This window comes from Salvia splendens, chromosome 17, assembly GCF_004379255.2.
Source record: "Salvia splendens isolate huo1 chromosome 17, SspV2, whole genome shotgun sequence".
In the NCBI taxonomy this organism is placed as follows: Eukaryota; Viridiplantae; Streptophyta; class Magnoliopsida; order Lamiales; family Lamiaceae; genus Salvia; species Salvia splendens.
In genome coordinates this window covers 3,625,818-3,653,634 of record NC_056048.1, presented here as the reverse complement: position 1 = coordinate 3,653,634, position 27,817 = coordinate 3,625,818, and the positions used below count along the sequence as shown (strand labels likewise).

Below are 27,817 nucleotides of genomic sequence, written 5' to 3'. Positions count from 1 at the left end.
CTCGATACTGCAAGCTTCTCGAAGAGAATACATTTCGGAGGAAGTCTGCAGATTTCTTCTACATGTTGTTGTTTGGCGCAACTGTTTTAACTGGGATAGTACTTCTTTAGCTGTAATTTTGTCACATCTGCTATATAAATGAACACATGATATGCACTAGGACTTGTAATCTGGTGCCATTACACGCTTTAACATCTTTTTGCTATTGATTATGTATTTACACACTTTGGATTTTCTGTCCTTCTTGGATCTAGTGCTTGGGTGGATCTTCTGGTAAGTCTTATATGGATTGCTATTGATTATGTATTTACACACTTTGTATGTGTGTATCCACATTGAAAATTATACAGCCTTTCGTGTTCTTCTCGTATCTATGGGTTGCAAGGCATACATGTGTCATTTACAGAGACATTTCTTTGGCTCAGGGAGTGGTAACAGGCCATGCTTACTACTTTCTTGAAGACGTATATCCCAAAATGACAGGCCGACGACCCCTGAGAACGCCAGCAATAATACAATCATTGTTTGCTGACGAGCCTGCAGCTGTGAGATTTGCAGCTCCAGCAATGGACGACGCTCCACCTCGGTGAGATTCTGAGGCGATGGTGTGTCTGGCGTTGAGCGAATGTATCAACTCGGTTTCAGATCCCTTGTCAATATAGTGTTAGATAATAGTTTGTCTCACAGTTAGCAAATTAACCCCTAGAGTAGCAAGATGTTGAGCTTTTAAGGATGCTCTGCTATAAAAAAAAATATCAAGTTTTAGAAGTATTTTCTTGTTATTTATCTGTATATCTCCATTTTGTGCTCATGTAATAGTAATATACTTCTCTTCCTGGAACCATGATTCATGCTCAAATAGCTCCCTTCCTCTTGTAACATAGAACATTTAATTATTTTATAAAATAAAACCAACACATTTTTCTTATTGTGACATGCATTACAACACTGGGAGTTCTAAATGATCACAACTATTAAAACTTAAAATGATAAAAGCAACTACAAACTATGCTAACAGAAAGGCTAAGTTTCAATTAAAATGGCAAGCTTCTCAATAAATCGCCATCGTTAACATCAAATCAGACTCCCACAAAATACAGGCAAAATGAAATCTCATGACCAGAGCCAATCCAGAGTGATAATAAATCTGATGTATATGAGCTTTTCATGCATCAACCACAGGATAGGGTGATACTGTGCTGCTGGTACTCTTTTCGGAGGCAGCTTGCGCAAGATGTACAGAACCAGAGCTGAAGGAAGAATCTCAACCAGCTGTTTTTGCAGAACGGTAATGTATATCAGAGGTATGTAATTTTACAGAAATTTAGCTCAATCGTCAAGTGAGGATATCCATACCGTGTAGTAGATTATATTCAAAACTGGATGGTCCAATACATCTAGTGATGCATCTAAATCAAAGGCTGAGAGCATAACCTGCAGTAGAAAGCGAATGATAGATATCATTAGAGAAAGATAAGCAACTCAATAAACAAAATTAAGGTACGTTGAGCAACGTGGGAAGTAATATCCATATCAACTAAGGCAAGATCAAATTGTCACATCATATTGCCAAATGCTTCCTCCCTTTGTGGGATGGTGGGGGTCATTGACTGAATTTAGTTACTTTTCTTTGTTTAAGCAAAAAGGGTACTAAGCAGGAGCCTTACCACGAAGCACCTTATAAGAAAACAAGTGAAGCAAATAGCAGTCACAGATCCAACCTGTAAATGGATACTAATCAGTACGCAGCTCACCAAACAACAATAGTGGATGATATCGAAAGAAAGGATAAGTGCTTCAAAATACTTTCCCATGTTTATTAAACCAACAATTCACTGTCACTTCAAAAACCTTTTAATGAAAGATTGCCTAGATTGGAGGGAGATTTTCAACAGGTAATTTAAAGATGGGTAGTTTAGTACTCCCTCCGTCCCATGTTCCTCGCACTTTTCATTTTAGGCCGTAAATTTGTGATTGATTTTTTAGTGTAATTAAATTAGAATTTTAAATGTAATGAGACATCACTTAATAAAGGAGCTCTTAACTTAATCTAACATATTAATTTCTAACTTAAACTATAAATAGTGTAAGTAGTTTGTGAAGAGCCGAAACGGAAGAGTGCAAGTAACATGGGACGGAGGGAGTATGTCTGAGTCATAACACATAAGCAATAACTAACAAAAGCTGGTTATGTAGAAGAAACTTTAATTGTTGCACTTAAAACTCATAAACCAATTCGACTAGCCACCATCATGAATATAAAATGATCTCAGGCTCTCATTATTAACGAAATTTTGAGCCTGTGCATAACATGCGCAAAAAAAAAAAAAAATCCAGTGTAAGTAGAGATGCCACTGTGAACCCTGAAAGCTTTTCTGGTATAAAAATTACCACTTCAAGTGAATCCATCTAACTGTATGACCTTCCACTCAACAGATAGATAGACACAAACCTCGTAAAGTTTCTTTCTCCTCCCTTTAGATTCAATAGGGAAGCGCCTTAGCATGATAAACAACCTGCACAAGAAAAACAAGTATTACACACACAAAGAAATGTAAGCTTAAGGTCAGTAGAAAGCAAGAGGCGTATATAATTTTTTCTTCTAAAGAAAAGCAGCCAACATGAAAACTTTTGACATTCACCTTCCTCCATACAGCAGAAATCCTAATGCAGCTGCAAATGAAACCGCTGCAGAGACCAAAAGACTTAAGGAAGATCAGACAAGTGCCATATGGATATCTCAAGCAAACTAAGAAAGGCAAAGCCTCTAACTTTTGCATGTCTTGAAATGATAAATAATAGGACTAGGAATGGTTAACCTGCTGTAATAATGGAGTGCTCATTTCAGTTGGAAGAAGCTCGGCTAGAAAGGAGTTCGGTAAGCTCGGCTTACCGAGCTGGAACTAGCCTGGAACTAGCCGAGAAGAAGAAGGCAGAAGTCGGTAAGCTCAGCGGTAAGGAAGCTCGGTATGGAAGCTCGGTAAGGAAGCTCGGCGTTGAGCTGGAATGAGCCGAGAAGGAGGAGTTCGGTTGTAAGCCGAGAAGGAGTTCGGTATTGAGCCGAGGAAGGAGTTCGGTCTTGAACCGAGAAGGTAGAAGCAACCTAGCCGAACTAGCCGTTGGAGCAGCAGTTAGTTAGCTGAGATGTAGCGGTTATTCTTCTTGCTTTCTTGATTCTTCTTGTAGTTAGTTAGTAGCAGTTGCTACTTGATTATAGAGCTTTAAATAGCTCACCGTGTATGTAGTTTAGAGTAGAGTTTAATCAATAAAGAGTTTTCCAGTTTTCTCTCCAAGTTTATCATCTTCAATACTCAAAGTGTGAGTGTGTGTGTTTTCTGCATTGTGTGATCTCATACAACAGTGAGTGTGTGTGTGATCTTATTGAGTGTGTGAAAGCCTTGTGTGAGTAAATCCCAACAAGTGGCGCCGTCTGTGGGAAGGGATATTGAAGCTGATTTGCAGAGGATCAAACGGTTTCAGAGATGGCAGCAAGGCTTGATGCAGAAAAGTTCACAGGCAAGAATGATTATGGCCTGTGGAAGATGAAGATGAAGGCGGTTTTAATTCAACAAGGCTTGGCGGCAGTTCTTGCAAAACCAGAGGAGAAAGGAAAGGCTCCAGTGCTTGATGAAAAAGCTCAGGCAAAGATGGAGGAGATGCAGCTCAAGGCACATTCTGCAGTGATTCTGTGCCTTGGAGATAAGGTCTTGAGGGAAGTTCAAGAAGCCAAGACTGCGGTGGAGATCTTGGACAAGTTAGATGAAGTTTACTTGGCCAAATCCTTGGCTAACCGGCTGTATCTCAAGAAGAGGCTGTATGCCTATAGTTTTTCTGGAGATAGGTCCATCATTGAGCAGCTAGAGGAGTTCAATAAGATCATTGATGACCTGGGATCTGTTGATGTCAAGATTTCAGATGAGGATAAGGCCATTCTCACATTGAATGCCTTGCCTAGCTCGTATGACCAGCTAAGTGATGCAATTATCTATGGAAGAGATAAACCTATCACCTATGCAGAAGTCTATTCAGCCTTGATGGCCAAAGAACTCCAGAAGACAGCCAACAGAGGCTCTGCAAGCTCCAATGTTCAAGCTGCAGAGGCTTTGAATGTGAAGAAGTTCAAGAAGCAGAACTTCAAGAAGAAGTTTGAGGGCCCTAAACCCTCAAGTTCTGATGCTCAGAAGGAAACTAGAGCTTGCTATTGGTGCAAGAAACCTGGACATTTGAAGAAAGATTGTCATGCATGGAAGAGAAAGATGGCCTCTGAGGGACATAATCAATCTGATTGTGTGGAGAGTGCTGATCCCCCGGCTCAACTCATGAATATCAGTGATAGTGGGGTCAGTCATAGGTGGATAATGGACTCGGGGTGCAGCTTCCATATGTGCCCCAATAGAAGCTGGTTTCATGATCTTCAAGAAGCATCGGGTACGGTTGTTCTTGGTAATAATCACATTTGTCAGATCAAAGGAATAGGGAAGGTAAAGCTAAGCCTACAAGATGGCTCTATAAAGATCCTAACTGGGGTGAGGTATATTCCAGAAGTGAAGAGGAACCTCATCTCATTGGGAATGCTGGAGCAGAAAGGGTTCACCATATTGATGAGTCAAGGAAAATTGTTTGTGAAATCTGGAGATGCAGTGATGATGGAGGCTGACAGAGAGCATATTCTCTATTATCTGAAGGCTAAGGCTGTTGATGGAGAAAGCAATGCAGTGTCGGATGATTCCATAATGCTATGGCACAAGAGATTGGGCCACCCAGCCGAAGGAAGCTTGAAAGAACTCATCAAGAAGGGTCTGATCTCTGGAGATTTCAACAAGATGGACCCCTGTGAGCAATGTATACTTGGAAAGGCTAAGAAGGCACCCTATCCTACAGGTATTCACTCTTCTACAGCCCCTTTAGACTACATACATAGTGATCTTTGGGGGCCTTCACCGGTGTGTTCAATTGGTGGAGGAAAGTATTATCTAGCTATCATTGATGACTATACAAGAAAGTTGTGGGTATATATTCTTAAAGAAAAATCTGAAACACTCACAAAGTTCAAGATATGGTGTAAGGAGGTTGAGCTAGAGAAGGGTAGGAGTGTTAAATGCTTAAGGACAGACAATGGCCTAGAGTTCTTGTCTGTTGAGTTTGATCTGTTTTGTAAAGAGAAGGGTATGAAGAGGCACCGGACTGTTCCTGGTAATCCTCAGCAAAATGGTGTTGTGGAAAGGATGAATAGGACAATCCTAGAGAGGGTGAGGTGCCTACTTCTTGGGTCTGGTTTGAGCAGCAGATTCTGGGGTGAGGCTGTGTATACAGCAGCCTATCTCATCAATAAATGCCCATCTACTGCCCTGAAATCTGAAACTCCTGATTACATGTGGTATGGAGCTCATAGTGACTACTCAAAATACAAAGTGTTTGGGTGTGTGGCCTATGCTCATGCTAGGCAAAGTAAGCTTGAAGCTAGGGCTCTGAAATGTATCTTGCTGGGGTATCAGAGGGGTGTTAAGGGGTATAGGCTCTGGTGTATTGAGCCCGGTAAGCAGAAGGTCTTGGTGAGTAGGGATGTGGTGTTCTTGGAGGATCAGATGCCATTCCTGAAAGATAAGCTGGACTCCAGTGAAGATGAGGGTGATTTCTTCAAGGTGGAGCCTGTGGGGGTTGGCCTAGGAGCAGGTGGAGTTATTGACTCAGGGAGAGAGTCTGATTCAGATAAAGAAGAAGCTCCAACTCAGGGCAACCAGGCTGGTGAGTCTATATCAGACTCTATCAGAGACTATCAGCTTGCAAGGGACAGAGTTAGAAGAGAAACAAGGCCACCAACAAAGTTCTCTGATGTTGTGTATTATGCTCTGTGTGCAGCTGAAGGTATTGATGGTGCAGATCCACTCACATATAAAGAAGCTATGCAGAGTAAAGATAGAGAAAGATGGATTGAAGCCATGAATGAGGAAATAGAGTCTTTACTCAAGAACAAAACATGGATTTTGGTGGACAAATCCAAGCTGAATACAGATGGAAAGGAGAGGAAGCTGATCAGTTGCAAGTGGTTGTTTAAAAAGAAGGTAGAAACCACTGATAAAGACAGAATCAGGTTCAAGGCAAGGCTGGTGGCTAGAGGCTTTACACAGCAGGAGGGAATCGATTTCAATGAAGTGTTTGCACCTGTTGTGAAGCACACTTCGATTAGGATTCTATTGGCTGTGGTGAATCAGCTTGACTGGGAGCTACAACAGCTTGATGTGAAGACAGCCTTCCTCAATGGAGATCTAGAGGAAACTATCTTCATGGAACAGCCAGAGGGCTATGTGAAGATTGGAGAAGAAGGCAAGGTGTGCCTGTTACAGAAAAGTCTTTATGGACTTAAGCAAAGTCCTAGACAGTGGAATAAGAAGTTTGATGCACAGATGAAGAAGATTGGCTTCTCCAAGTCAGAATATGATGATTGCATCTACATCAAGAAGGCAGGCAGGACTCCCGTTGCCTACCTATTACTCTATGTGGATGATATGCTACTTGCAGGGCCTTCTATGACAGAAATTCAGAAAGTTAAACAAGATCTGAAGTCAAGCTTTGAAATGAAGGATCTAGGAGAGTCAAGGAAGATCCTAGGCATACATATTCAGAGAGATAGAGGCTGCAAGAAGCTGTGGATGCTGCAAACTGACTATATTGAGAAAGTTTTGCAGAGATTCAAAATGGAAAATGCAAAAGCTGCATCAACTCCTCTGTCCCAGAGTTTTAAGCTATCAAAGGAACAAGCCCCTAAAACTAAGCAAGAGGCTGATGAGATGGAGGCTATCCCTTATGCTAGTGTGGTTGGAAGTGTTATGTACACTATGATTTGTACAAGACCAGATTTGGCTCATGCTATCTCAGTGACTAGCAGATACATGGCAGACCCGGGGAAGGAGCATTGGAATGCTCTTAAGTGGATATTGAGGTACATGAAGTCAACTAAGGACTGGGGGATTGTGTTCAATGGCTGGGAAGGTGAATCTGAGGAGGTTGTGCAGGGCTATTGTGATGCAGACTATGCTGCAAACCTGGACAACAGAAAGTCCCAAACAGGTTATCTTTTCACCATGTTTGGAACTGTAATCAGCTGGAAGTCAGGGTTGCAAAGTGTTGTTGCTCTCTCAACAACAGAATCAGAGTATATAGCTCTCACTGCAGCTGTACAGGAGAGTTTTTGGATTCAGGGAGTGATTTCTGACTTTGGTTTTGACCAAAAGACAATGGTGATTCATTGTGACAGCAGCTCGGCTATGTGCTTGGCTAAACATCCGGGTTTTCATGAAAGGAGCAAGCACATAGACATAAAGTTGCATTTCATTAGAGATGAGATTGAAAAGGGGAGAGTGAAGGTGATTAAGATTAACACCTTGCACAATCCGGCTGACATGCTAACAAAGTCTCTAGGTAGAGACAAGTTTGATCATTGCAAGAAATTGATCAATGTTTGTGCAAGAACTGAGATGAGCCCTCAGGTGGAGAATTGTAATAATGGAGTGCTCATTTCAGTTGGAAGAAGCTCGGCTAGAAAGGAGTTCGGTAAGCTCGGCTTACCGAGCTGGAACTAGCCTGGAACTAGCCGAGAAGAAGAAGGCAGAAGTCGGTAAGCTCAGCGGTAAGGAAGCTCGGTATGGAAGCTCGGTATGGAAGCTCGGTAAGGAAGCTCGGCGTTGAGCTGGAATGAGCCGAGAAGGAGGAGTTCGGTTGTAAGCCGAGAAGGAGTTCGGTATTGAGCCGAGGAAGGAGTTCGGTCTTGAACCGAGAAGGTAGAAGCAACCTAGCCGAACTAGCCGTTGGAGCAGCAGTTAGTTAGCTGAGATGTAGCGGTTATTCTTCTTGCTTTCTTGATTCTTCTTGTAGTTAGTTAGTAGCAGTTGCTACTTGATTATAGAGCTTTAAATAGCTCACCGTGTATGTAGTTTAGAGTAGAGTTTAATCAATAAAGAGTTTTCCAGTTTTCTTTCCAAGTTTATCATCTTCAATACTCAAAGTGTGAGTGTGTGTGTTTTCTGCATTGTGTGATCTCATACAACAGTGAGTGTGTGTGTGATCTTATTGAGTGTGTGAAAGCCTTGTGTGAGTAAATCCCAACACCTGCAACAAATATCTTTCCAACAAATTCTGCAGTGCTGTTATCATCTATCCAGAGGTACACCCAAATACCAGCCTGATGAGAGAAGCCATATTACATATATCACCAAACTGATGCGCGAAAAAGCTGAGGTATAGTAAATGAGTTGACTAAGTAGAAGCCCATGGATCAGGGGAGCATAGGCCAAGCACAACGTGGATTCAAGAGATCCAAGACACATCAGAAAGACAAATAGACAAATAACATAATTCAAGAAATAATAGCAGTAAAACTAGAGTGATGGAATGCACCTGCACAAAGTATACTCCACTGTTGATAGCAAAGTACCAGATTCTTAGTTTATCAGTCGGCAGTCTTCTGGCCTGAAATATTACAGGGGTGGAAATGTTAGTGATTCCTTAAGTGACAACGGTATTTACAAGTCATAAGCAATTAAATACCATCAGATCACTAATCAGAATCTAGTGCTACTATGGAAATTGTTACATTAAGGTATACTAAATTTTAACCTGTCAGAATTTTAACTAGAAAAATAACTCATACCTGATGATATATCTCTGCCCAAAAAAGGACAAGAAGAGTATATGTAGAGAAGAAGAGCAGGCCAGGAGATTCCAGCAAAACCAAAGAGAGGGCCTGAAATGGGGTAAATTAAATTTACAATTGGGTATAATAATGAAGCATGGAAATGTTTAACAAAAGCCACCAAATCACTTTATAGCAAAAGGGGCTATGCTTTAAATCCGTAAGATATTATTTCAATTGAGAATCCAGTAAAAAGAGACCCTAAAAGAAATTTTCAGGCATCTACAAATAGACACCTTTTACCAAATTAAACACTGTCAGAAAGTGGTAAAAAACTGTTCTGACAATGAGTTACTTTCAACCCCAATTGCACTCCTTGCTGTTGAGAAACTTCGATAAAATTTTGCCCGCTTAATTTATCTAAATGCTAGCATATTAACATGGACACTGAGTGCTACAAATCCATCATGAACATTATTAGTTATATTATTGGAATTTTGTTAATCTGGGACTGTTCCTTTAATGATCTAGAAAGGCATTGGTGCTACTTCCACATAGCTCAATTTATAGGGCAGTAACTTGAAGCATGGAGCGATAAGGGAGGATCACATCAAACAAATCAACGAACAGTACTTCAGGATCTTACCTTAGGATGTAGAAGAAAGACATTTTTGTGGAATCCAAACACGACAGCACGCACTGCAGCGAGTAATTCAATTATTAGTCAAATAGGTAGAAATATGTTGAGTATGGCATAAAACTATAATTTCATACCTCCATTTACTATAAAGTTCATAAGGTGGAAAACCTTTTGCGTGGTCCAACCATATTCGGGCACTCTAAGTTCAATTCTTATCAATTGAATCTGCACAAAGTAAATTCACATGTTTTTAGGAAAAGCACTCTCTTGCAATGAAGTCCTAAAACTCAGATATACAAAATCATCTTCATATTCCATAATCAACATTAGTTTTAAGCAGAAATATATGATTTAGAAACTCGCATGGAGAAACACTAAAGACACGCAATAAATATCATATAAGATTAATAGCAGGAGTCGTATGACGAAAATCCCAACTTGAAACTTAATTGGCTGGAAAAAGTTACAAAGAGAAAAAGAAATGAAATCTGTGTTTGAATTGTTATCCTCTTTATTGTTCCCTCAACTATATTTTGCTCCAACATGAGAATCAAACAGGTGGAAGTTATGGAAAATGACTTCTCTTAAATGTAGATCAAAAAAACCTTTTAGAAAAGGCCAAATGAGTGGTTCCAAAGCATATACAAAAATGTGTTCCAAAATAAACAAAAATTGTCCGATATGATCACGATCATAGCATAAGTTGGTAAAACTATAATTTACTTGCACTTCTTTGCGAATCAAATTGATAAAGATAAAAAAAACTCTTATACTTATTTGTCAATCGTGACAGCTGTAATAACTTAGAGGTGCTAATGTAGATAAGAAAAAGCTTGCAATCATGGATGCAGAGTCAATAACATAGATTGCACAACCATGAGACATGCAACTGGGTAATTTCTCTTTTCACTCTGCAACATTTGAACTATGTTTTAAAATACGCCAAATCGCAAAATGATCTCTGACAGATAATCTACAGCTACCAACTGTCACAAACTTAAAATGCCCCAAAGGCTTAACTTGGATTATTAAGAAAACTTAATTATCCAAATAGCCCCAGAAGTAATAATAACATTCAAATTTTCCACAAGAGTTAACCAAGAGGAAGCACTTTACTAATTCCCCTCAAAAGAGTATCATCGAGGAAAAGTTCCATCCAGAGTGGAGCCTGAGAAAAGTTCCAAGAAAGACAAGTTCGGCGAAGCAAAATCACTAACCAGAATTCAAAAGCAAGCAGAAATTGAAGAAAAAACTATACGGTAGAGATGAAATAGCAAGAATATAGATGTATACTAACAAGGGCAACGGCGGAAACGAGGGCATAGGCGGCGCAGAGAGAGTAGAATATCCCATCTTGCCATGCGACGGACTCGTTGATCTCATCCCACCAGCTGGCCGTCAGCACTCCGGCGCCGGAGTCGATGGCCGGAAAACTCATCAGCATTCTGGTCATCGTGCTCAACCCTCCTCCTCTCTCTTCCCTCTCTCTTTCTTTACTTGAGAAGATGAGTATGTCAAAATCGATTAGCTGTGTTGCCTATTTCAATAATATTGTTTCCAATCACAGTAAAACTTCAAAAATACACTGATTTTTAATTGAAATGAAAGAAAGTAAAAATATAAACCAAACCAAACCAAACCAAACCAAACCAAATCAACTTTTCACGGAGTAGTTTTTAGAGCATCCACAGTGGTGGGACGGATGTCCCGATGGACTTCCCAAAAATACCTTCTGTCACGTCATAAGGACATCCCACTGCACTGCCACGTTATAAGGACATCCCACCGTACTGCCACATCATAAGGACATCTCACTGCACAATGACGGACATCCCGACGGACATTCACAATAATAAAAATTCACAAATTCACTAAATTAAACAATTTACACATTGTAGTACCCATGCATCATCCCCGCCATTTGGGGTTGGGGCATCATCGGCGTCATTCCGGGTATCATCCCGGACATCGGTGCACTTCCGCCGGCGTTTCCCCCAACTCTAACGGGAAACATCGGCGTTTGTGACTCGCTCGTGGCGGGGGAATCACTATCGTAGTGCTCCATTTATCTTCAAAAGAAATGAAAGTATAGAGAGAGAAACTCGTTAAAACAAGTGGTGCGAATGAAATGAAGTTCAACGAGCCGTATACATAGAGTTTTTTTTTAAATAAATAAAATAAAAATCGAGATGTCCGCCGGGAACCCGCAATGGCGGACGTCGTTGGAAATCCGCGGAACTCCGGTGTCCGCAAGCGACGTCCGCCTGGCGCTCGCCTAATGGCGAACGTCCCGCGCGGACGTCCGACACACCGGTCCGATGTCTGCCACTGTGGATGCTCTAACCACAACTACATTCTCTCTTTCTTTAATTATATAATTGGACTTATTAAGAGTCATTATACATGGATTTGGTTAATAGTATAATGTTAGTGTGAAAATTTGAGAATACTTGCATTAAACATAAATTATTGTATTTGTGATGAATATATTTTTTAAAGAGTGAACTGTAAAAATAGTTCTTAAAAATGAGTTTTGCACTTTTTTATTATCTAAAAACTAGAAAAAATCACATTTAACTATAAAAATAGTTCTTAAAAATGAGTTTTGCACTTTTTTATTATCTAAAAAGTAGAAAAAATCACATTTCAGGCTTTGGTTAATAGTATAATGTTAGTGTGAAAATTTGAGAATACTTGCATTAAACATAAATTATTGTATTTGTGATGAATATTTTTTTAAAGAGTGAACTATAAAAATAATAGTTCTTAAAAATGAGTTTTGCACTTTTTTATTATAAAGTAGAAAAAATCACATTTCAGGCATACGAACAAGGAAAACAACAAATTAGGGGTCTCAAGTGACCATCTGGCCTCTTAAGCTATAAAAGGCTTAGAGTATCCACAATAGTGTAGACACTTTCACCTGTCCCGCCACTTTTTTTTCCACAACCACTTCTAATTTATCCACAGCCATAAAAAAAAGTTTCCATAGCAATAGTGGACACTTTTTTTGGCCACATTTCACTTTATTTTATTCTTTATATATTTTAATTCAATGAAGATTAAAATTATTGGACTATACATAATTAAAAAAAGGCTAATTAAATAAATTAAAATTCAAAACTAAATTTTCATCGTATTAAAGTAAGGGGAAAATTATACAACGAAAATTTCATCTATGGAAAATCACACATGTTCTTCACGCTGCGCCCCCTCCCCTACGTGCCCAGACCTCTTCAATCAAATCGGCCTGGAGTTGGATATGTGTGACAAACACAGATTTTGCATGTTTTTAAGAACTAGATTTGACTTGTTTTAAATGTCAATCATGCAAATTATGTTCTTAAATTGCATATGTTATACATTTGGTATTTTTGACGTGTTTGTTGATAAATGATAGAAAAAGATAGAAAATTGTGAAAAAAGTTCAAAGCGCAGCAGCCTCTGTTCGAGCCCGTTCTGCCAGCGATTTTGAAGTCCAGTCAGTGCTTACTACATGCCATTCTCTTCGTCTTCGAAAGAGCTTCGCGTGGATATCTTTCATGTCTCAATCGGAGTTATGTGGAGAAAGTTGTGACAATTCTACGAACGTTGCGCAGTGCAGTCAAAGCTGACGGGAATTTATGCGGAAATTCACGGAAGAAAAGAAATTATTATATTGTGAAGCCAAATCTCTCCTATTTCTTGTAGGGCACGAAATTTATCAAAAACTAAACCTTTTTCCAGCCTATAAATACCTCTGAAATTAATTCATAATCTTTATCTCAGAGCCTCCAATCCTTCTCCCTCTCTACACTTCTTCCATTCCATATTCCACCCTTAAATTCATCCATCTTCCATTGGAGCGGAGTTCTGCAGATCTAGGCAAGAAAGACTGAATATTGAAGATTCAACCTTGGGTTTTATCAATTTCTTTCATGTCTCGTACTTTATTTGTAGTTTTTACTTGTCTATGAGTTAAACATCAATTGTGGAATTTTTGGTGAAGATATTCAATTGATTTTCCTTGTTAGCTCTTGTAGTTATTTGATTTATCCTTGCGCTTTCTATATTCAATCGATTAGCTACCTCTTGAATACATGTTAGAGTTGATTAGAGTACTCGGGAGACGAAATAGTTGACTTAGAAAATGGATAATTCACGCTTTAATTCAATAGAACTCGGGAGAGTTAAGGTTTCACGTGAGGTCATTGGACTTAACGATCTTTTAGGAGATAGATGTTAGAGATTTAAAGGAGACTTTGATTTCAACACCTAATCTACGGATTTCTCACCTCGGGAGAGGGTTTAATCCAGTTAAGTGGCCGATTTAATAACTCTAGAGACCGTAATTCAAGAATGTCGATTGTGTTTTGGATCCTAATATTCTACATTCATATGCCTGCTTTGTATCATTGTTTATATGCTTTCTTTTTATTTGTTTATTTATTTTTCAGTCTAGTTTAATAAAATCAAACCAAAAAAACATATGTGTCTTTAAATAGTATATGATAGCCAGTTGCAATCTTATTCCCTGTGTTCGATATCTCGGTACTGACCTTTAGCTATACTAGATCTACCCTGTAAACTTGCAGGTATTTTTAGTGCTAATAAATAGTGCATCAATGTGTTGTGCTTCTGTGCATATCATTTAAACATAGGAGCAGATATTCATTACTACGTGGTACACCCATCTGTATCGGCGCGGAGGCAACACCGTGACTTGTACTTGCATCATCCTGTGCCCAATGCTCTGCAGTAAATCTTTCATCTTCTATTATCATATTGTGCAATATGATACATGCTAACATAATATTCGCGACATCATCTTCGTGCCAAACTCGTGTCGGGCACAAGGGCGGACACATGTGGAGAGAGGGTAGGGCTTTAGCCCCTAATGAATTTATATTTTTAATTTTTCTTTTATAAAGTTTTATAATTTTTTCATAATTTATACATATAATTATACTAAAGCCCTTGTTACTAATTTAAATCACATAGAAAATTGTTTTCAAATAATATTTTAAAAATATAACCCTTATTAATGCTCATTTCTGCGTCCGCCCCTGGTCGGACACCGTATAATGGCCCATCGCGCTTGGAGCATACCAAAAGCTCGCTCAACATCCTTCCTAGCAGCCTCTTGTTTTCGCGCAAAATATTGTTTCTTCGGTCCAACCGGTTGGCGAACTGTCTTGACGAATACGAGCCAACGAGGGTATATCCCATCTGCCAAATAGTATCCCATGTGGTACTGCGTTCCGTTGGCTACGAATCTGATCTCTGGACCCTTCCCCGGCACTCATCATTGAAGAGAGACGATGTCTGCAGAACGTTGATGTCGTTGTTCGAACCTGCAATACCGAAATACGCATGCCAGATCCGCAAACAGTAGTCAGCAATGGCTTCTAGAATCATCGATGGATGTTTGCTTTTGAAACCCGTAGTGAACTGGTCTTTCCACGCCATCGGGCAGTTTTTCCACTCCAAATGCATGCAATCGATGCTGCCTATCATCCCTGGGAAACCGTGCACCGAACCGTGCATATCTAACAGTCTCTGACACTCATCAGAGGTTGGCTTTCGTAGGAACTCCGGACTAAAGATTTCCCGGATGCCCTTTCTCGCGTGACACGTACTGTTATTATCTATTTTTTGCAGATTTATAAGGACTACATGGCTTTAAAAGTCCATGCACACAATTTAAGAAGTTGTATTGTCCATATAAATCTGCAAATAGTGGATTGCGAAAACAATGACAACACATGTGCCAGACGAGCAAAAAGACTTATAAGAGCATCAACGATAGGGGCGGCGCGCTGACCGGCCCGGAGACGCCGCAACCGCAGTGAACTATAGTGGAGAAAGCGTCCGCTCTGGCGTGGACGGATGGGAGGGGGCGGAATGGCCATCATTCCTACGAAATATGGTTAGAAAAAAAAATGAAAAAAAAAACTTATTTACTCTTAATGGCCACAGTGGGAATATGGTTAGTTGAAAGCACCTAATAGTTAATTTTTCCTTGTTCATGTTCCTGAAACGTAAATTTTCATATTCCAAGTATAAGAAAGTGAAATCCCATTGTTTACAAACAAAAAATTACTCCATTTGTCCACTATATGATATATTTTTTTTGGATGACTCACTCTAAATGATACATTTTTTAATATAGAAACATCACTCTTTTTACATTTTTCACTCCATCTTACTCTATTTTATTTACTTTACTCACGTACAACACTGTATAAAATCCCGTATTTAATTAGAAATGCTTCATATAGAATGGGATGGAGGGAGTATAATTTTCCCCTTGACCAATGCACTAGAACTAGTTAAATACTTCAAGTAAATAAAGGAAAATTAGTTAAAAAATACTATGACGAAAACCCTCATTTCCATACATCTCTATCTTTACATGTTCACATAAAAATGTGAACGACTAAGTAAATTATTGTGATATACTTCATCCGTCCCTAAAAAGTATGAACTATTTCCTTTTTGGTCGGTCCTTAAAGTGTACGAACTTTTAAATTTTGAAAAATTCAAACAACATACTACCCCTACACATCATTTTATTTACAACTTATACCATTACCATTAACACTTATATCATTATAATAATGTGGACACCATTCTTCACTAACATTATTTCCACTACCCTTTATCTCTCTCTCTTGTTTTGCATTATTTATTAAAACTCGTGCTGAATCCAAAATTCATGCTCTTTGGGGACGGAGGGAATAGTATAAATCAGATACTCCATATGAAATACCACAGATGATCCGTGGCGCAATGGCAGCGTTACGACATTTTTTTTTGTTTTTATTTATTCATTTTTTCCTCAACCCAATTACCAATTAATCATCATTTCATCAGTTCGGATTAAGAGCATCTCCAATGGTTTTAGGCTAGCCATACCAGCCACAACTCCTCCTGCCACATCATCAACACTAAAAACTCTTCATGTCACATCATCAGGACAAGCAACTAGACAAGCAATAGACTAGCAATAGGCTAGCCACAACAAACAAAATTATAAAAAATAAATAATTAACAATCACACAAAATACGGAATTAAATTTACGACACAGATACGGAAAAATTCAAAAATAATATTTAAATTAAAAAAGTACATTAATTAAAAAAGTACATTAATTTAAAAAATTACATTAATTAAAAAAAATCTAACGACGTGCAGTCCTCCGCGCCCACAACTCTTCAATTAAATCCTTTTGGAGTCGAATATGAGCATCCACTTGGCACATGTCGGCATGTGCCTTGAGGCGGCCGACTTCATCGTGGTACCCCCCTTCGTACGTTAGGGGCGGCCACGCCGTGGCTTGGTCTGGCTTCATTAGCATCGTCATTGGCCCAACTAGTCAGTTGTACACTTCATCTTCAACAATCATGTTGTGCAGGATAATACAGGCGTGCATTATATCAGCAATGCAGTCGACATGCCATAAATGCGCGTATATATAGTGTTTCGATAATTAAAAAAAAAGTGCTGGTCGATCGCTCGCCATCGTCCGCCTACAATGGCGGCCAACCGACCGGCGAGCGGATCGGCCAGCGCCCAAGAATCGGCGCTCGCTCACCAATTTTTTCGCCGATTTGGCGCTAGCCAACTCCAATGGTTCGGCAAGCGGACCGGCCAGCGCCGGGAATCGGCTAGCCGCCATTGGAGATGCTCTAATCATCGATTCAATAGTATGCGTTCGGATTAATCATCGATTCATTTAATTCGCGTAACCTAAATCTCAATCCCAAATCGCAATGGCACTCCGCCGCAGATTCCAATCACTCACGCTCCACCACCGCCGCGCATTCTCGAGCTCCACCACCACCACCCCACGCAGCAGCAGCGGCGGCATAGAGCAAACCCGCGCCGCCCTCCGCCTCGAGGCCAACCCCGACCGCATCCTCGACATCTGCCGCTCCGCCACCCTAACCCCCGAATCGCACCTTGACGGCATTGTCTTCTCCAAAGCCATCTCCAAACTCAAAGAGCTCAACCGCCACGACTCCATCCGCGCCTTCATCCACGCCTTCATCCACGAGTCCATGAACGCCAACCGCTCCGAGCGCTACGCCGCTCACTGCATCATCTCCTACGGCCAGTCCGGCCTCATCGGCGACGCCGTCGACCTGTTCGACAAAATGCCTGAGTTAGGAATCGAGAGAAACATCAAAACCCTCAACTCCCTGCTCTTCTCCTGCCTCCTCGGTCACGAATACTCCTTGATTAGGCAAATCTTCTTCGAACACCCGAGGAAATACAGGCTCGAACCGAATCTCGAGACATACAACACCGTTCTGAAGGGGATATGCAGCCCCGGTGGGGCGAGGGAGTCGCACTCCATTCTCGCGGAGATGGAGCGGAAGGGCGTGAAACCGAGTAAACAGACATTCGCTAGCGTGATCGAGGGCTTGTACAGTGAGGAGAACTTCGACGACGGGAAGATGCTGCATTTGATGAAGCGATACGACATGTCACCCGGAATTGGCATTTACAACGTCAGAATTCAGTGCTTGTGTAAGCGCAGGAGGTTTGCTGAGGCCAAGGTGCTGCTCGATGGGATATGAAACCGAATTGTCGGACGTACGGACATCTGATCTACGGCTTCTGCCGGCAAGGGGAGCTGGACACGGCCAAGGATTTGTACGACCAGATGGTCGGTAAAGGGAAGCCAGAGTGTTTTTTCACGTTGGTGCATTTTCTATGTCAGGTAAAAGATTTCGAAGGTGCGTTGTGGATCTGCGACGACTGTATTTCCAATGGTTGGTTCCCCAACGTTACGACCATGAGCACGCTTATTCGTGGACTGGCCTCCACGAACAAGCTTGACGAGGCCAGACGACTTATTCGACTTCTCAAGAAGAGATCCCGCGGAAATGCAGAAATTTGGGAACAAATTGAAATGGAATTGCCAAATGAAAGAGAGATTTTTCCTACAGCATAGTTTTGTTTTCTTCTATATAACTCAGCATTTCCTGTGTCGTATATATTGCTCTTTGCAATAATTTAAGTGTACATTTTATTCATTTCTTCTAACCAAAAAAACAAAGAATCTAATCTCTAACAAGAAACTACAATCCTTGTGCTTTCACGATTAAAACTTGATTCTTTTTGCCTGTGATCTCCAATGTTGTATCCCATAAGCCGCACTTGAAGCAACTGTAGTAGAAGCCACCAACCAGCTGACAAGATCCAAAATAAAAAGATCGTAAATTTCATGCCCACGAAACCATGTACAGACAAACACGAGTCAAGAACAAACTACCTCAAGTAGTCGATATAAAGTCGAGTTTCTTCACTTCCAAATCCTGGTTGAAGTAGAGCTGCAGCAACTAGAGCCAGCTGCAGAACTGTGTTAACCTACACAACAAGAAATTTAGAATTGAGTTCCATCACATTGCACCATTATAATCCCTCGTATCTTAAGCTGGATCATCTCTATGTACCTTGCTGATGAAAAGAGGCTCCACCTTTTGGGCATGAGCACCATCGAGGTTGATGAAGTCGCGCCAATTATTCCACTAATAAAGGAATTGGACAAAGAAATGTTAGCAATACACAGATAGGATCCAATAGGATATCATAACTGATAACAACCCTTTACCTTCCAATTCAAACTGCTAGCTCTTATATAGGTTGCACCACCAACAAGAGCAACATCGCGCAGCACAACAAGTCCGACCAATCCAGCTACATGTAAAACAGACTTATTTTCAGTAACTAGGCATGTGCGCATATAGTCTATCATGCTACACATCTACTCCAGTTTCTAAGAGGACATATACACACAAGCGGGTATAAACCTATTGCACATCATGAAAAATTCAACCTTCATGGGACTATTACTAGGTTTTCTTAATAAGAAAAGAAATGCATAAGTACTTCGCATAATCTGCTCATAAATCAATCCGACTATGCAAAGAAGAATGATAAAGTAACAATAATCAACAAGTTCATCGTGTCATCAATCAAAGAAAGATTATTGTAAAGTAAAAATGATATAAATCAGTATTCTAAGCAAAAAGATTATGAATCCATCATCATCTGCAGCAACATTAGTCTGTTTCATCACAGTAGAAGTAGAGAAAACAAAGCTGGAGTGGGAAGGGGAACCAGATCAGCAGAAAAATGGAGCCTCTCGCAGCCAACAGTAGAGGGCAGTATGACCCACGCCAGGGCAACATTTTTTATGAAGTGTGGTTAGAGTTAAATCACGCCACATGTTTCCCACGTTTTACAAGATACTAATTTGGCATACCAACAAGCACAGATAACAAGAAGTATCCAAGAATTAAACAATGAAATAATGTACTTACGATGTAAAAGACCCTTATCCACCATTGCCAGGGCAACGGATACAATTAAAACCTACAATTTGTTAGAAACATTCATTAACAAATAAATTTAAGTGGCTAATCAGTTCCCTCATCATAACCAACATGAAACAGTTGGTATAGATCTTGAGGATTATTGAAGATTTTTACTTGCCATCAACAAACAGAGTTGAAACATACCTTGTCTGCAAGAGGATCAAGGTAGGACCCAACAACAGAATTGATCCTCATTTTTCTAGCTATGTAGCCATCTAACTGAATATCAAATAGAGATATTAAGTGAGTCATTAGTCATGACCCGTGATGCTAATGAAGAATTCCCTCACTTAAACAAGTAATCATACATAAAAGAAGAATGGCATCATACCCAATCAGTTGCCCCGGATACAGCAAGCCCAACAAATGCATAGGAATACATATCTTGAACAATCATCCTGCAATACTTATACTATATCAGATAACGCTAAAACTCTTTTTTATATTCAGTTACTTTACGAGCATGATTCAAACGATTGTTTGTCCTTCATTCTAATTTGGGATAACATTATGCCATGCTGAAAGCTTCTATCCAGATTTACTCATTTACATTATGCCACAAACCAATAACATTATCTGATGAACTTAGACTTTATCTAAGCTAACTAAAACAATGGAATCAACATTGGCAACGACAGAAATCATCCACGACACATCTCATTACATACAAAACAGCAAACTCTAAAAATTTTCAGCAAATATAAAACATAACAAATGAAAAAATGAATTGAGACCTCACCATCCAAGCAACGGACCGGAAAGCATCCGACCAAAGGAGATAAAATTGGGGAGATTCAAGTAACTATCTCTGATCGCGTCATCGCCACCGCTACTTTCAATTTCTGTACCCTTTCCAAATCCCTCGCTAACGCTCTCATTCAATAGCCTCGGAGCATTATTCCCAAGATTGTACCTAAATGCCGATTGATGAAGCAAATTTATCGCACGCAATTTCAGGAAATTGAGGACGATGTCGGATTGCAGGAGGAGAGGGGTGGAGGACTGGGAGAGCTTCCAAGGAGGGTTGAAGAGGAACAGAGGCCCTCCCACGGGAGAGAGAAACCTCGATCGGAATAGAAAGTGGCGGCGGATGTAACCGTTACTGGGCAGGGAGTATGCAGATGAAATTGGGGAAGCGGAGGCGAGAGAGAGGGAGAAAAACGTTCTAGAGTGAGAAGGATTGGATAGTTTCCTTGATGATTGGGAGATTAGGGCTTTGATTGATCGGAAGATGGCCATTAACGAAGAATTTTTGACATTGGTGGAAGGGTTTGAGATGGGGGGTTTTGGGGAAGAAGATGCAGCTGATTTGGGTTGACACGTGCGAAGGCCAGGCTGCTGCACGTGTTCGACTTGACCTTAGAGCATCTCCCGTGGGCGGATGTCCCACTCGGACATCCATTAGGACATCCCGAAAACACCTCCTGCCACGTTACTAGGACTTCCCATCCCACTGCCACGTCACTAGGACATCCCCTGCACAATCCGCCCTTCCCATCGCCCTTCCCACTAGGACTTCCCGCAATAAAAAAAATCACAAATTCACAAATAAAACAATTTACGTTTACGGAAATAAATTTCAACACGAATACGAACGGGAAAAATTATCAACTTCATTAAAAAAACATACATGATTTGAAAAAAAAAATTACATAGTAAAAAAAAAAGTAATAACATCAACGTCAACTCCTCCGCGTCCAAACCTCTTCGATAATATCGTTCTGAAGTCGAACATGGGCATCTGCTTGCCGCATGTCGGCAAATGCACGCATCCGCTCGACATCTTCATGAGGTACCCCATATTCACATTCGCGGTGGCCACGCCGTGACTTGGACCTGCACCCGTATCATCTTCAAGTGGTGCGAATGAAATGAAATTCAACGAGCCGTATATATAGAGTTTAAAAAAAAAAAATATTTACCGGACGTCCGACCCGGACGTCCGACCCACTCCACAATGGCGGACGTCCGCCCGCCCGTCGCCCGCACGTTCGAGGACACCCGACGTCCTCACGGGACATGGCGGACGTCCCGATCGCCCGTCGCGGACATCCGACCGGACGTCCGCCATTGGAGATGCTCTTAACGTCGCATTCGCTGCTTGTTCCCTTATCCAAAAGTCGTGCTGCTATCGACAGCGATTCTTTTAGAGGCGAAATTGGACAGACACAGAATTTGGGCAACGATTTGGGGATTTTTTTTTCAGTGTTGAAGAAGCCAATGTGTTTATAGTTTTAGAATTTGGAAAACTGAATTGGCAATTTCCCATCCTAGCCAAATAAATATAAGGTCAAACAATTGGTAAAATATTTTATTTCTAACCGTAGGTCTTGTAAATAAATAGAGAATAATGAGTTCAAAAGTATACATTTTCTTATAAGAAAGTTTATACGGAAGAAGATGATATTTAATTATACTAGCCGGCTTGTGATCCATTGCTAAACTCACCCTCTAGTTGCTAACTACAACTCATTTAAGATCATAAAATTTTAGAAATCTAGTGGTCTAAAATTTGTCACGTGTAATTTTCGTTTTTAGTAAGTAATTAAATTGAAAAAGATAAAAAAAACTTCCGAATTAGGGTTTTGGATGAAAATGTCAATATAATATTTTGAAATTATCAACACAATGCTTTGAGAATGTTTAAGAATGACATTCTACTTGTATTATATTGACATATTTCATATACTATGTTGACATTTGTTCCTATATGAAAAAATTTAAAATTTTCGAATTTTTGTTCAAATTTTGACATCGGAACATATGCAAGTGAGATCTCGTTAGAATCCTTATGATATATGTTGTGCGAAAAAATAATTTAAATCGAGAAAATTATATGCGTTTTAAAGTTATGAAATATTTTTCAAAAGTTAGTTACAACTAATTTGTTGTAAATTGACCTTAATACACTTATTGATAATATGATTAGGCCCTTGATTTGAATATCTAATGACTATTATTTAATTGTTTGAGTTAGGAATATAACATTCCCCTAATTATAGTTAAGTGAATTTAAAAGAGTACTTCCTAAAATATGTAAATTTTAGCAAAATAATCGCGTGAAAAGGCATAGAGAAGTCTTTTTGCTAATTATCTCAAGAAAAAAGTTGTTTTTAGTTACCGTTTTAAAATTACTTCTCCATACTCGACACAACTTTTTAGATTGAAATTCAAATCAAAGGAGCACCAACCATAAGTTACTTTATTTCAAATTACTATTGAGTGATCGAACTTTAAGTTAATTATTTTCGAATCTTTTCATCATCACCAATCATGATTTACTTATTTAATCTTGTCAATAATACCTCTATAACATATAGACTGCAGTTTTAATTACTTACTATCGAGTGGTAATCAATCCAAAAGCAAACAGTTGATTCACACATTTCAACAAAAGCAATTACCATTAAAACTAGCATTAAATTAACATTAAAATTTAAATCTAATTAGGAATTGTGGTCCACGCTTGAGTTGAGTAGGGGTCGTTCAGTTGAGGATTCAACAAGTCATCATCACATCTATTCAATTACTTCATGTACATATATTTAGCTGGCACCAGTTACAATTAGTTGTGGTATCCAACACCATTAAACTTTCATAAAAACATGAAAACCCATTCACAATTTCGAATAAAATTCAGTGGATTTATTCGACATACTGATTAATTTGACTATACTGAATTTTTATCTTAATAATTTCCACGGTTAAATTCTCAAATATTATGTCCCACATCGACTTGGTGAAGATCACATCTAATCTGTATAAGTGTAGATAACTCTCTCCTTATAAGGCCTTTTAAGGGGTGAGTGACTCATTTCTAATATAGTATCAGAGCGGGCCCAAGTCGATGCTATTATCTAGGTTTTCTCTTTATCTATTATCTACACGAGTGGAAGACGTTTTCTCTTTATTATCTAGGTTTTCTCTTTATCTATTTTCTACACGAGTGGAAGACGTTTTCTCTTTATCTCTTATCTACCTCACGAGTGGAAGACCTTTATCTCTTATCTACCTCACGAGTGGATGGAAGACCATGTCCTTTTCGGCCCACATCGATGATGGTTCTCATCTCTTGCATTGTCTATCGACTCTATCCACTTTTAAAAATAGGACGAATTAATTAAGTTGGTTTAAGTTACTTGACTAAAGCAGTTGAAAACAATGTGACCTTCAAATATCCGAACGTGGTATGATGACATTAAGGTGGCCTGAAAAGTAGTTGTTCCCATGATTTATTGCTCCAATTTTTCGTCGTCTTTCCAAGATATTCTCATCAATTAATCATCTCTCTAAATAAATTTTTAAATTTCCAACTGTATCTTTATTTATAAGGGCCAAATCTGTACTCAAATTCTTTAATGTTCAATAAGTATAGTTTTTCAAATTCCCCTTGATCACCATATAACACAAGTGGTGTGTATCTAACTCTCTGATGATTTTGGAAGAGATGAGCATTCTTTCTTGTTGCAGAATCAGCAAAAGCGAAATCAAGAAAAAATCCCTCAAAAATTCGAAAAGTTGGGTTTATGATGATGGAGACGCATACTCCACCGTCCCTAGAAGCGTCTCGTTGAGCTCCGGCGCAATAAAGCAACGGATTTTAGCAGAAGAGGCGCTGAGAAATGGAAACGCTCGAGTCCCGGCGGAGGTCTTCACGTTCCGGGAGCTGGCGACTGCGACGCAGAATTTCAACTCAGAGCTGCTGGTGGGCGAAGGAGGATTCGGGAGGGTCTACAAGGGCTACCTCAACAAAACAAATCAAGTAACGCAAAACACATTTCACTTTCGCGGAATTTGTTCAATTTAAATTTGGCAATGGCGTAGATCTGTTGCTAATCCGCTGCTAACAATTTTTACTAGCGGAGTTACGATAGTTAGCAGCGAAATTGTCCGCGAGTAAATAGAGTTTTTTTTTCTTTTACTTTTGATGAAAACAATGTGGATTCTGCAGATTGTGGCGGTGAAGCAGCTTGACAGGAACGGCGTCCAAGGCAACCGCGAGTTTCTGGCCGAGGTTCTGACGCTGAGCCTCGTCCACCATGCTAACCTCGTGAATTTGATCGGATATTGTGCTGACGGCCGTCAGAGGATTTTGGTGTACGACTTTATGCACAATGGCTCTTTAGAAGACCACCTGCTTGGTACTGACTAGATACATAGATAGATAAATAAATGGCATTTTCGCGATGAATTAAAATTTGCTTTTCTTTTTTTGATAGATTTGCCACCGAATAGGAAGCCTTTGGATTGGTACACAAGGATGCAGATAGCGAAAGGCGCGGCGCAAGGGCTAGAGTACTTGCACGACACTGCGAATCCACCTATAATATTCCGAGATTTCAAGGCCTCCAACATTCTGTTGGATGAGAATTTCGTACCGAAGCTCTCGGATTTTGGGCTGGCTAAACTAGGCCCAACAGGGGAGCAGGATCACGTCTCGACGAGGGTGATGGGGACGTATGGCTACTGCGCGCCTGAGTACGCCAAGACGGGCCAGCTCACCACAAAATCGGACGTGTACAGCTTTGGGGTGGTGTTTTTGGAGATCATCTCTGGGAGAAGGGCTATTGATGGGACAAAGCCACCTGAAGAGGAGAATCTAGTTGATTGGGTGAGTGAAACTATAACATACTCCTATCATTTTTTTTTCATTCAAGATTTTTCGAATACTAAGGACCCGTTTGGTAGTACCTAATAACTTAACTGTGCTACTAAATGACAGTTGAGTCAAGATAACTCATTTATCTCGAACTCATCTACTCTACCAAACGGAGCCTAACTTTGAGTTCGCAGGCGAAGCCATTGTTTAAGGATAGGAGGAAGTTCACTTTGATGGCGGATCCCTTGTTGGAAGGGAATTATCCGGTGAAGGGTCTTTATCAGGCCCTCGCCGTTGCAGCTATGTGCATCCAAGACGAGGCCGGGACCCGGCCCCTTATCGCAGACGTCGTCACAGCTCTTGAGTACTTAGCCATCAGGACAGCGGAAGCTGCTGCTGCTGAAATGGCAGACTTTGAATAGAGCAAAAGCAAACAGGTTTTGATAAATCACCAGTTTCTTTTTGTGTGGATTTTGGAGTGTACAAAACTATATATCTTGATTCTTGTAGATAAATTGGACACGGATTGCTTTATCACAAAATCTTGTCTTTGAATGAATCAAATGCAAACATCATTTGAATTGATCACATTATTACATATGAATCCTATGATATAAGGCAAACATTAGACATCATCATATCTATGAGAATGAGCTTTAAGGTTTAGATAACCAAAACCAGGAATTTGATTGTGGCTGTCTCTGTCACTGCTCCTCCTCCTCTTCATCTTCCTCGTCCAATTCGATATTGAAAATTTAAAACCACGGCCTTCGGAGCAAGAAGGTGTCTCTTCGGAGGCTGTGTGAGCACGTTCCACCTCGACTTTTCTGAAGTATCGATCTCCCTCTTGAGTAGTGAGCCGATGGTTCCGCGCGTGCCAACCTCCAACGGCATCCTCCCGGCGCTCATGATAAAGATCATGTGAAGACTTAGGTCGCGAAGTTGTGAGGATCGATTGATTGATTGAATGAACCGCAACAAGAAATGCAACCCAACAATTACGTGGTTCGGCTCTAGGCCTACATCCACGAGCAGAAAACTAGTGTATGTATTTATTGATCACTCAAGGAAAGATTTACAAGAACACTCAATTCTCTCGGAGAATTACAAGTAAAGAACACTCTCAACTCGCTCGAAGTCGGCTTGCTTGGAGAGCACAAATGCACAGTTGGAAACTTCTTCTCTCTACTCTATCTCTCTTGAATTCTGTTGTTCTTCTTCTCTCCTTATATGAGTGGAAGCATCGTCGCTACTTAAAGGAATTAGGCTCGATCAATTCAGCTCAACCGTCTTTCCAAATTCTGTTGTAACCGCAAATTCAACAATAACTTTCGGTTTGAGCACAACAGCTTGTTTTTTAAAATGCCTTCTTTCTTTCCCTTGATCAAGTTGCATTTCTTCTCCTTGATCAAGCTGTCAAGCTGTCTTCCCTTTTTTCTCATTGATCAAGTTGCCTTCCTTTTGTTCCTTGATCAAGCTGCCGCCCCACCGCAGTCTGCAGCTTTACCGTGCACATTAGCCTTGATCTTGATCATCTCAATATACTAACAAATCCTCCACCTTGAGCGATCCAAGAACCCCATACATCTAGCTCCACCTTTCTCCTTACACTTACAAATTCTAAACCACCCCAACCAAATTTAAGCAATGTCGAAACTTAGACTTTGGCAAGGCCTTTGTAAGAACATCAGTCGCATTGTGTTCGGTGCTTACCTTCTAAATTCTGACCGAGCCTTTCTCAACCTCATCTCGAATGAAATGTAACCTCACGTCGATGTGTTTGCTCCGCTCATGAAAAGTCTGATGCTTTGCGAGACAAATTACGCTATTACTGTCGCACTTGATAGCAACGTTTTCTTTCTTCACTCCAAAATCACCAACCATTCCCTTAAGCCAGAAGCTCTCTTTCACAGCCTCAGTTAATGCTATATACTCGGCCTCCGTTGTTGACAAAGCTACTACAGACTGAAGATTGGACTTCCAGCTCACCGCAGATCCAAATAAGGTAAAAATATATCCAGACTGCGAGCGCCTATTGTCGAGGTTAGCTGCATAATCTGAGTCGCAAAACCCCATAAGAGCATCTCCATTTCCTTCATCTTCTATTCTGAACATGATTCCCATATCAGAGTTTCCCTTGAGATATTTGAGAATTCCCTTTAATGTTAACCAATGCTCTTTCCCTGGACAGGACATGTACCTACTGACTACACTCACTGCATGAGAAATCTCAGGTCTCGTGCATATCATCATGTACATTACACTGCCCACTATGTTGGAGTAAGGTATTCAACTCATTTCTTTCTCTTCTTGCTGATTTATGGGGCACTGCTCTTTTGACAGCTTTGTCTACTGGGATATTGAAACTGTTGCTGTCTTGCTTTTCTCAATCTGATACTTCTGTTTAACTTTCTTGATATAATCTTCCTGAGACAACCACAAAACTCCCTTGTCTCTATCTCTGAATATATCCATGCCCAGTATCTTCCTAGCGCACCCTAGATCTTTGATCTCAAAGCCTTCTTTCAGCAAGTGCTTTACTCTGTCTAACTCTTGCCTATCTGGTCCAGCAAGCTATATG

The 27,817-nt window shown here is 40.2% G+C and overlaps 3 protein-coding genes and 1 pseudogene across 4 annotated transcripts; 2 read left to right on the top strand and 2 right to left on the bottom strand.

The window, feature by feature from the left end:
- Positions 1-876: 876 nt before the first annotated feature.
- On the bottom strand, positions 877-10,797 carry LOC121773706 (tobamovirus multiplication protein 1-like). The gene is made up of 11 exons (XM_042170612.1): positions 10,567-10,797; positions 9,404-9,494; positions 9,276-9,328; positions 8,648-8,740; positions 8,395-8,466; positions 8,107-8,179; positions 2,643-2,688; positions 2,453-2,516; positions 1,668-1,721; positions 1,357-1,434; positions 877-1,272 (listed from the first exon to the last, which is right to left on the bottom strand). Exons 1-11 carry the CDS (start codon positions 10,720-10,722, stop codon positions 1,114-1,116), a joined length of 939 nt encoding a protein of 312 aa, XP_042026546.1. The 5' UTR covers positions 10,723-10,797; the 3' UTR covers positions 877-1,113.
- Positions 10,798-17,024: 6,227 nt separating this feature from the next.
- On the top strand, positions 17,025-18,211 carry LOC121775538 (annotated as a pseudogene).
- On the bottom strand, positions 18,176-20,950 carry LOC121775539 (cardiolipin synthase (CMP-forming), mitochondrial-like). The gene is made up of 8 exons (XM_042172625.1): positions 20,377-20,950; positions 19,969-20,035; positions 19,782-19,856; positions 19,584-19,635; positions 18,872-18,957; positions 18,714-18,788; positions 18,533-18,627; positions 18,176-18,449 (listed from the first exon to the last, which is right to left on the bottom strand). The coding sequence occupies exons 1-8, from the start codon at positions 20,874-20,876 to the stop codon at positions 18,362-18,364; spliced, it is 1,038 nt and encodes a 345-aa protein (XP_042028559.1). The 5' UTR covers positions 20,877-20,950; the 3' UTR covers positions 18,176-18,361.
- Positions 20,951-23,845: 2,895 nt separating this feature from the next.
- On the top strand, positions 23,846-25,824 carry LOC121773823 (probable serine/threonine-protein kinase PBL23). Of its 2 annotated transcripts, none has more exons than XM_042170740.1 (4): positions 23,846-24,399; positions 24,589-24,778; positions 24,857-25,248; positions 25,360-25,501. In XM_042170740.1, the coding sequence occupies exons 1-4, from the start codon at positions 24,070-24,072 to the stop codon at positions 25,414-25,416; spliced, it is 969 nt and encodes a 322-aa protein (XP_042026674.1). In that variant the 5' UTR covers positions 23,846-24,069; the 3' UTR covers positions 25,417-25,501. The 2 variants fall into 2 exon arrangements, with proteins under 2 accessions (XP_042026674.1, XP_042026673.1); XM_042170739.1 differs by having other exon boundaries at positions 23,850-24,399; positions 25,431-25,824.
- The last annotated feature ends 1,993 nt before the right edge of the window (positions 25,825-27,817 follow it).

What these genes read in the sequence shown, in the direction of transcription:
- LOC121773823 (XM_042170739.1), top strand. Translation starts at nt 24,070, where the DNA reads ATGATTTTGGAAGAGATGAGCATTCTTTCTTGTTGCAGAATCAGCAAA. An exon ending in ACCTCAACAAAACAAATCAA is followed by an intron (nt 24,400 to 24,588) that starts GTAACGCAAAAC and finishes TGGATTCTGCAG; the next exon opens with ATTGTGGCGGTGAAGCAGCT. An exon ending in AGGAGAATCTAGTTGATTGG is followed by an intron (nt 25,249 to 25,430) that starts GTGAGTGAAACT and finishes TTGAGTTCGCAG; the next exon opens with GCGAAGCCATTGTTTAAGGA.
- LOC121775539 (XM_042172625.1), bottom strand. Translation starts at nt 20,876, where the DNA reads ATGGCCATCTTCCGATCAATCAAAGCCCTAATCTCCCAATCATCAAGG. An exon ending in TCCGGTCCGTTGCTTGGATG is followed by an intron (nt 20,036 to 20,376) that starts GTGAGGTCTCAA and finishes TAAGTATTGCAG; the next exon opens with GATGATTGTTCAAGATATGT. An exon ending in TATCCGGGGCAACTGATTGG is followed by an intron (nt 19,857 to 19,968) that starts GTATGATGCCAT and finishes TTTGATATTCAG; the next exon opens with TTAGATGGCTACATAGCTAG.
- LOC121773706 (XM_042170612.1), bottom strand. Translation starts at nt 10,722, where the DNA reads ATGACCAGAATGCTGATGAGTTTTCCGGCCATCGACTCCGGCGCCGGA. An exon ending in TCTTTCTTCTACATCCTAAG is followed by an intron (nt 8,741 to 9,275) that starts GTAAGATCCTGA and finishes ACCCCATTTCAG; the next exon opens with GCCCTCTCTTTGGTTTTGCT. An exon ending in GTGGAGTATACTTTGTGCAG is followed by an intron (nt 8,180 to 8,394) that starts GTGCATTCCATC and finishes TTCTCTCATCAG; the next exon opens with GCTGGTATTTGGGTGTACCT.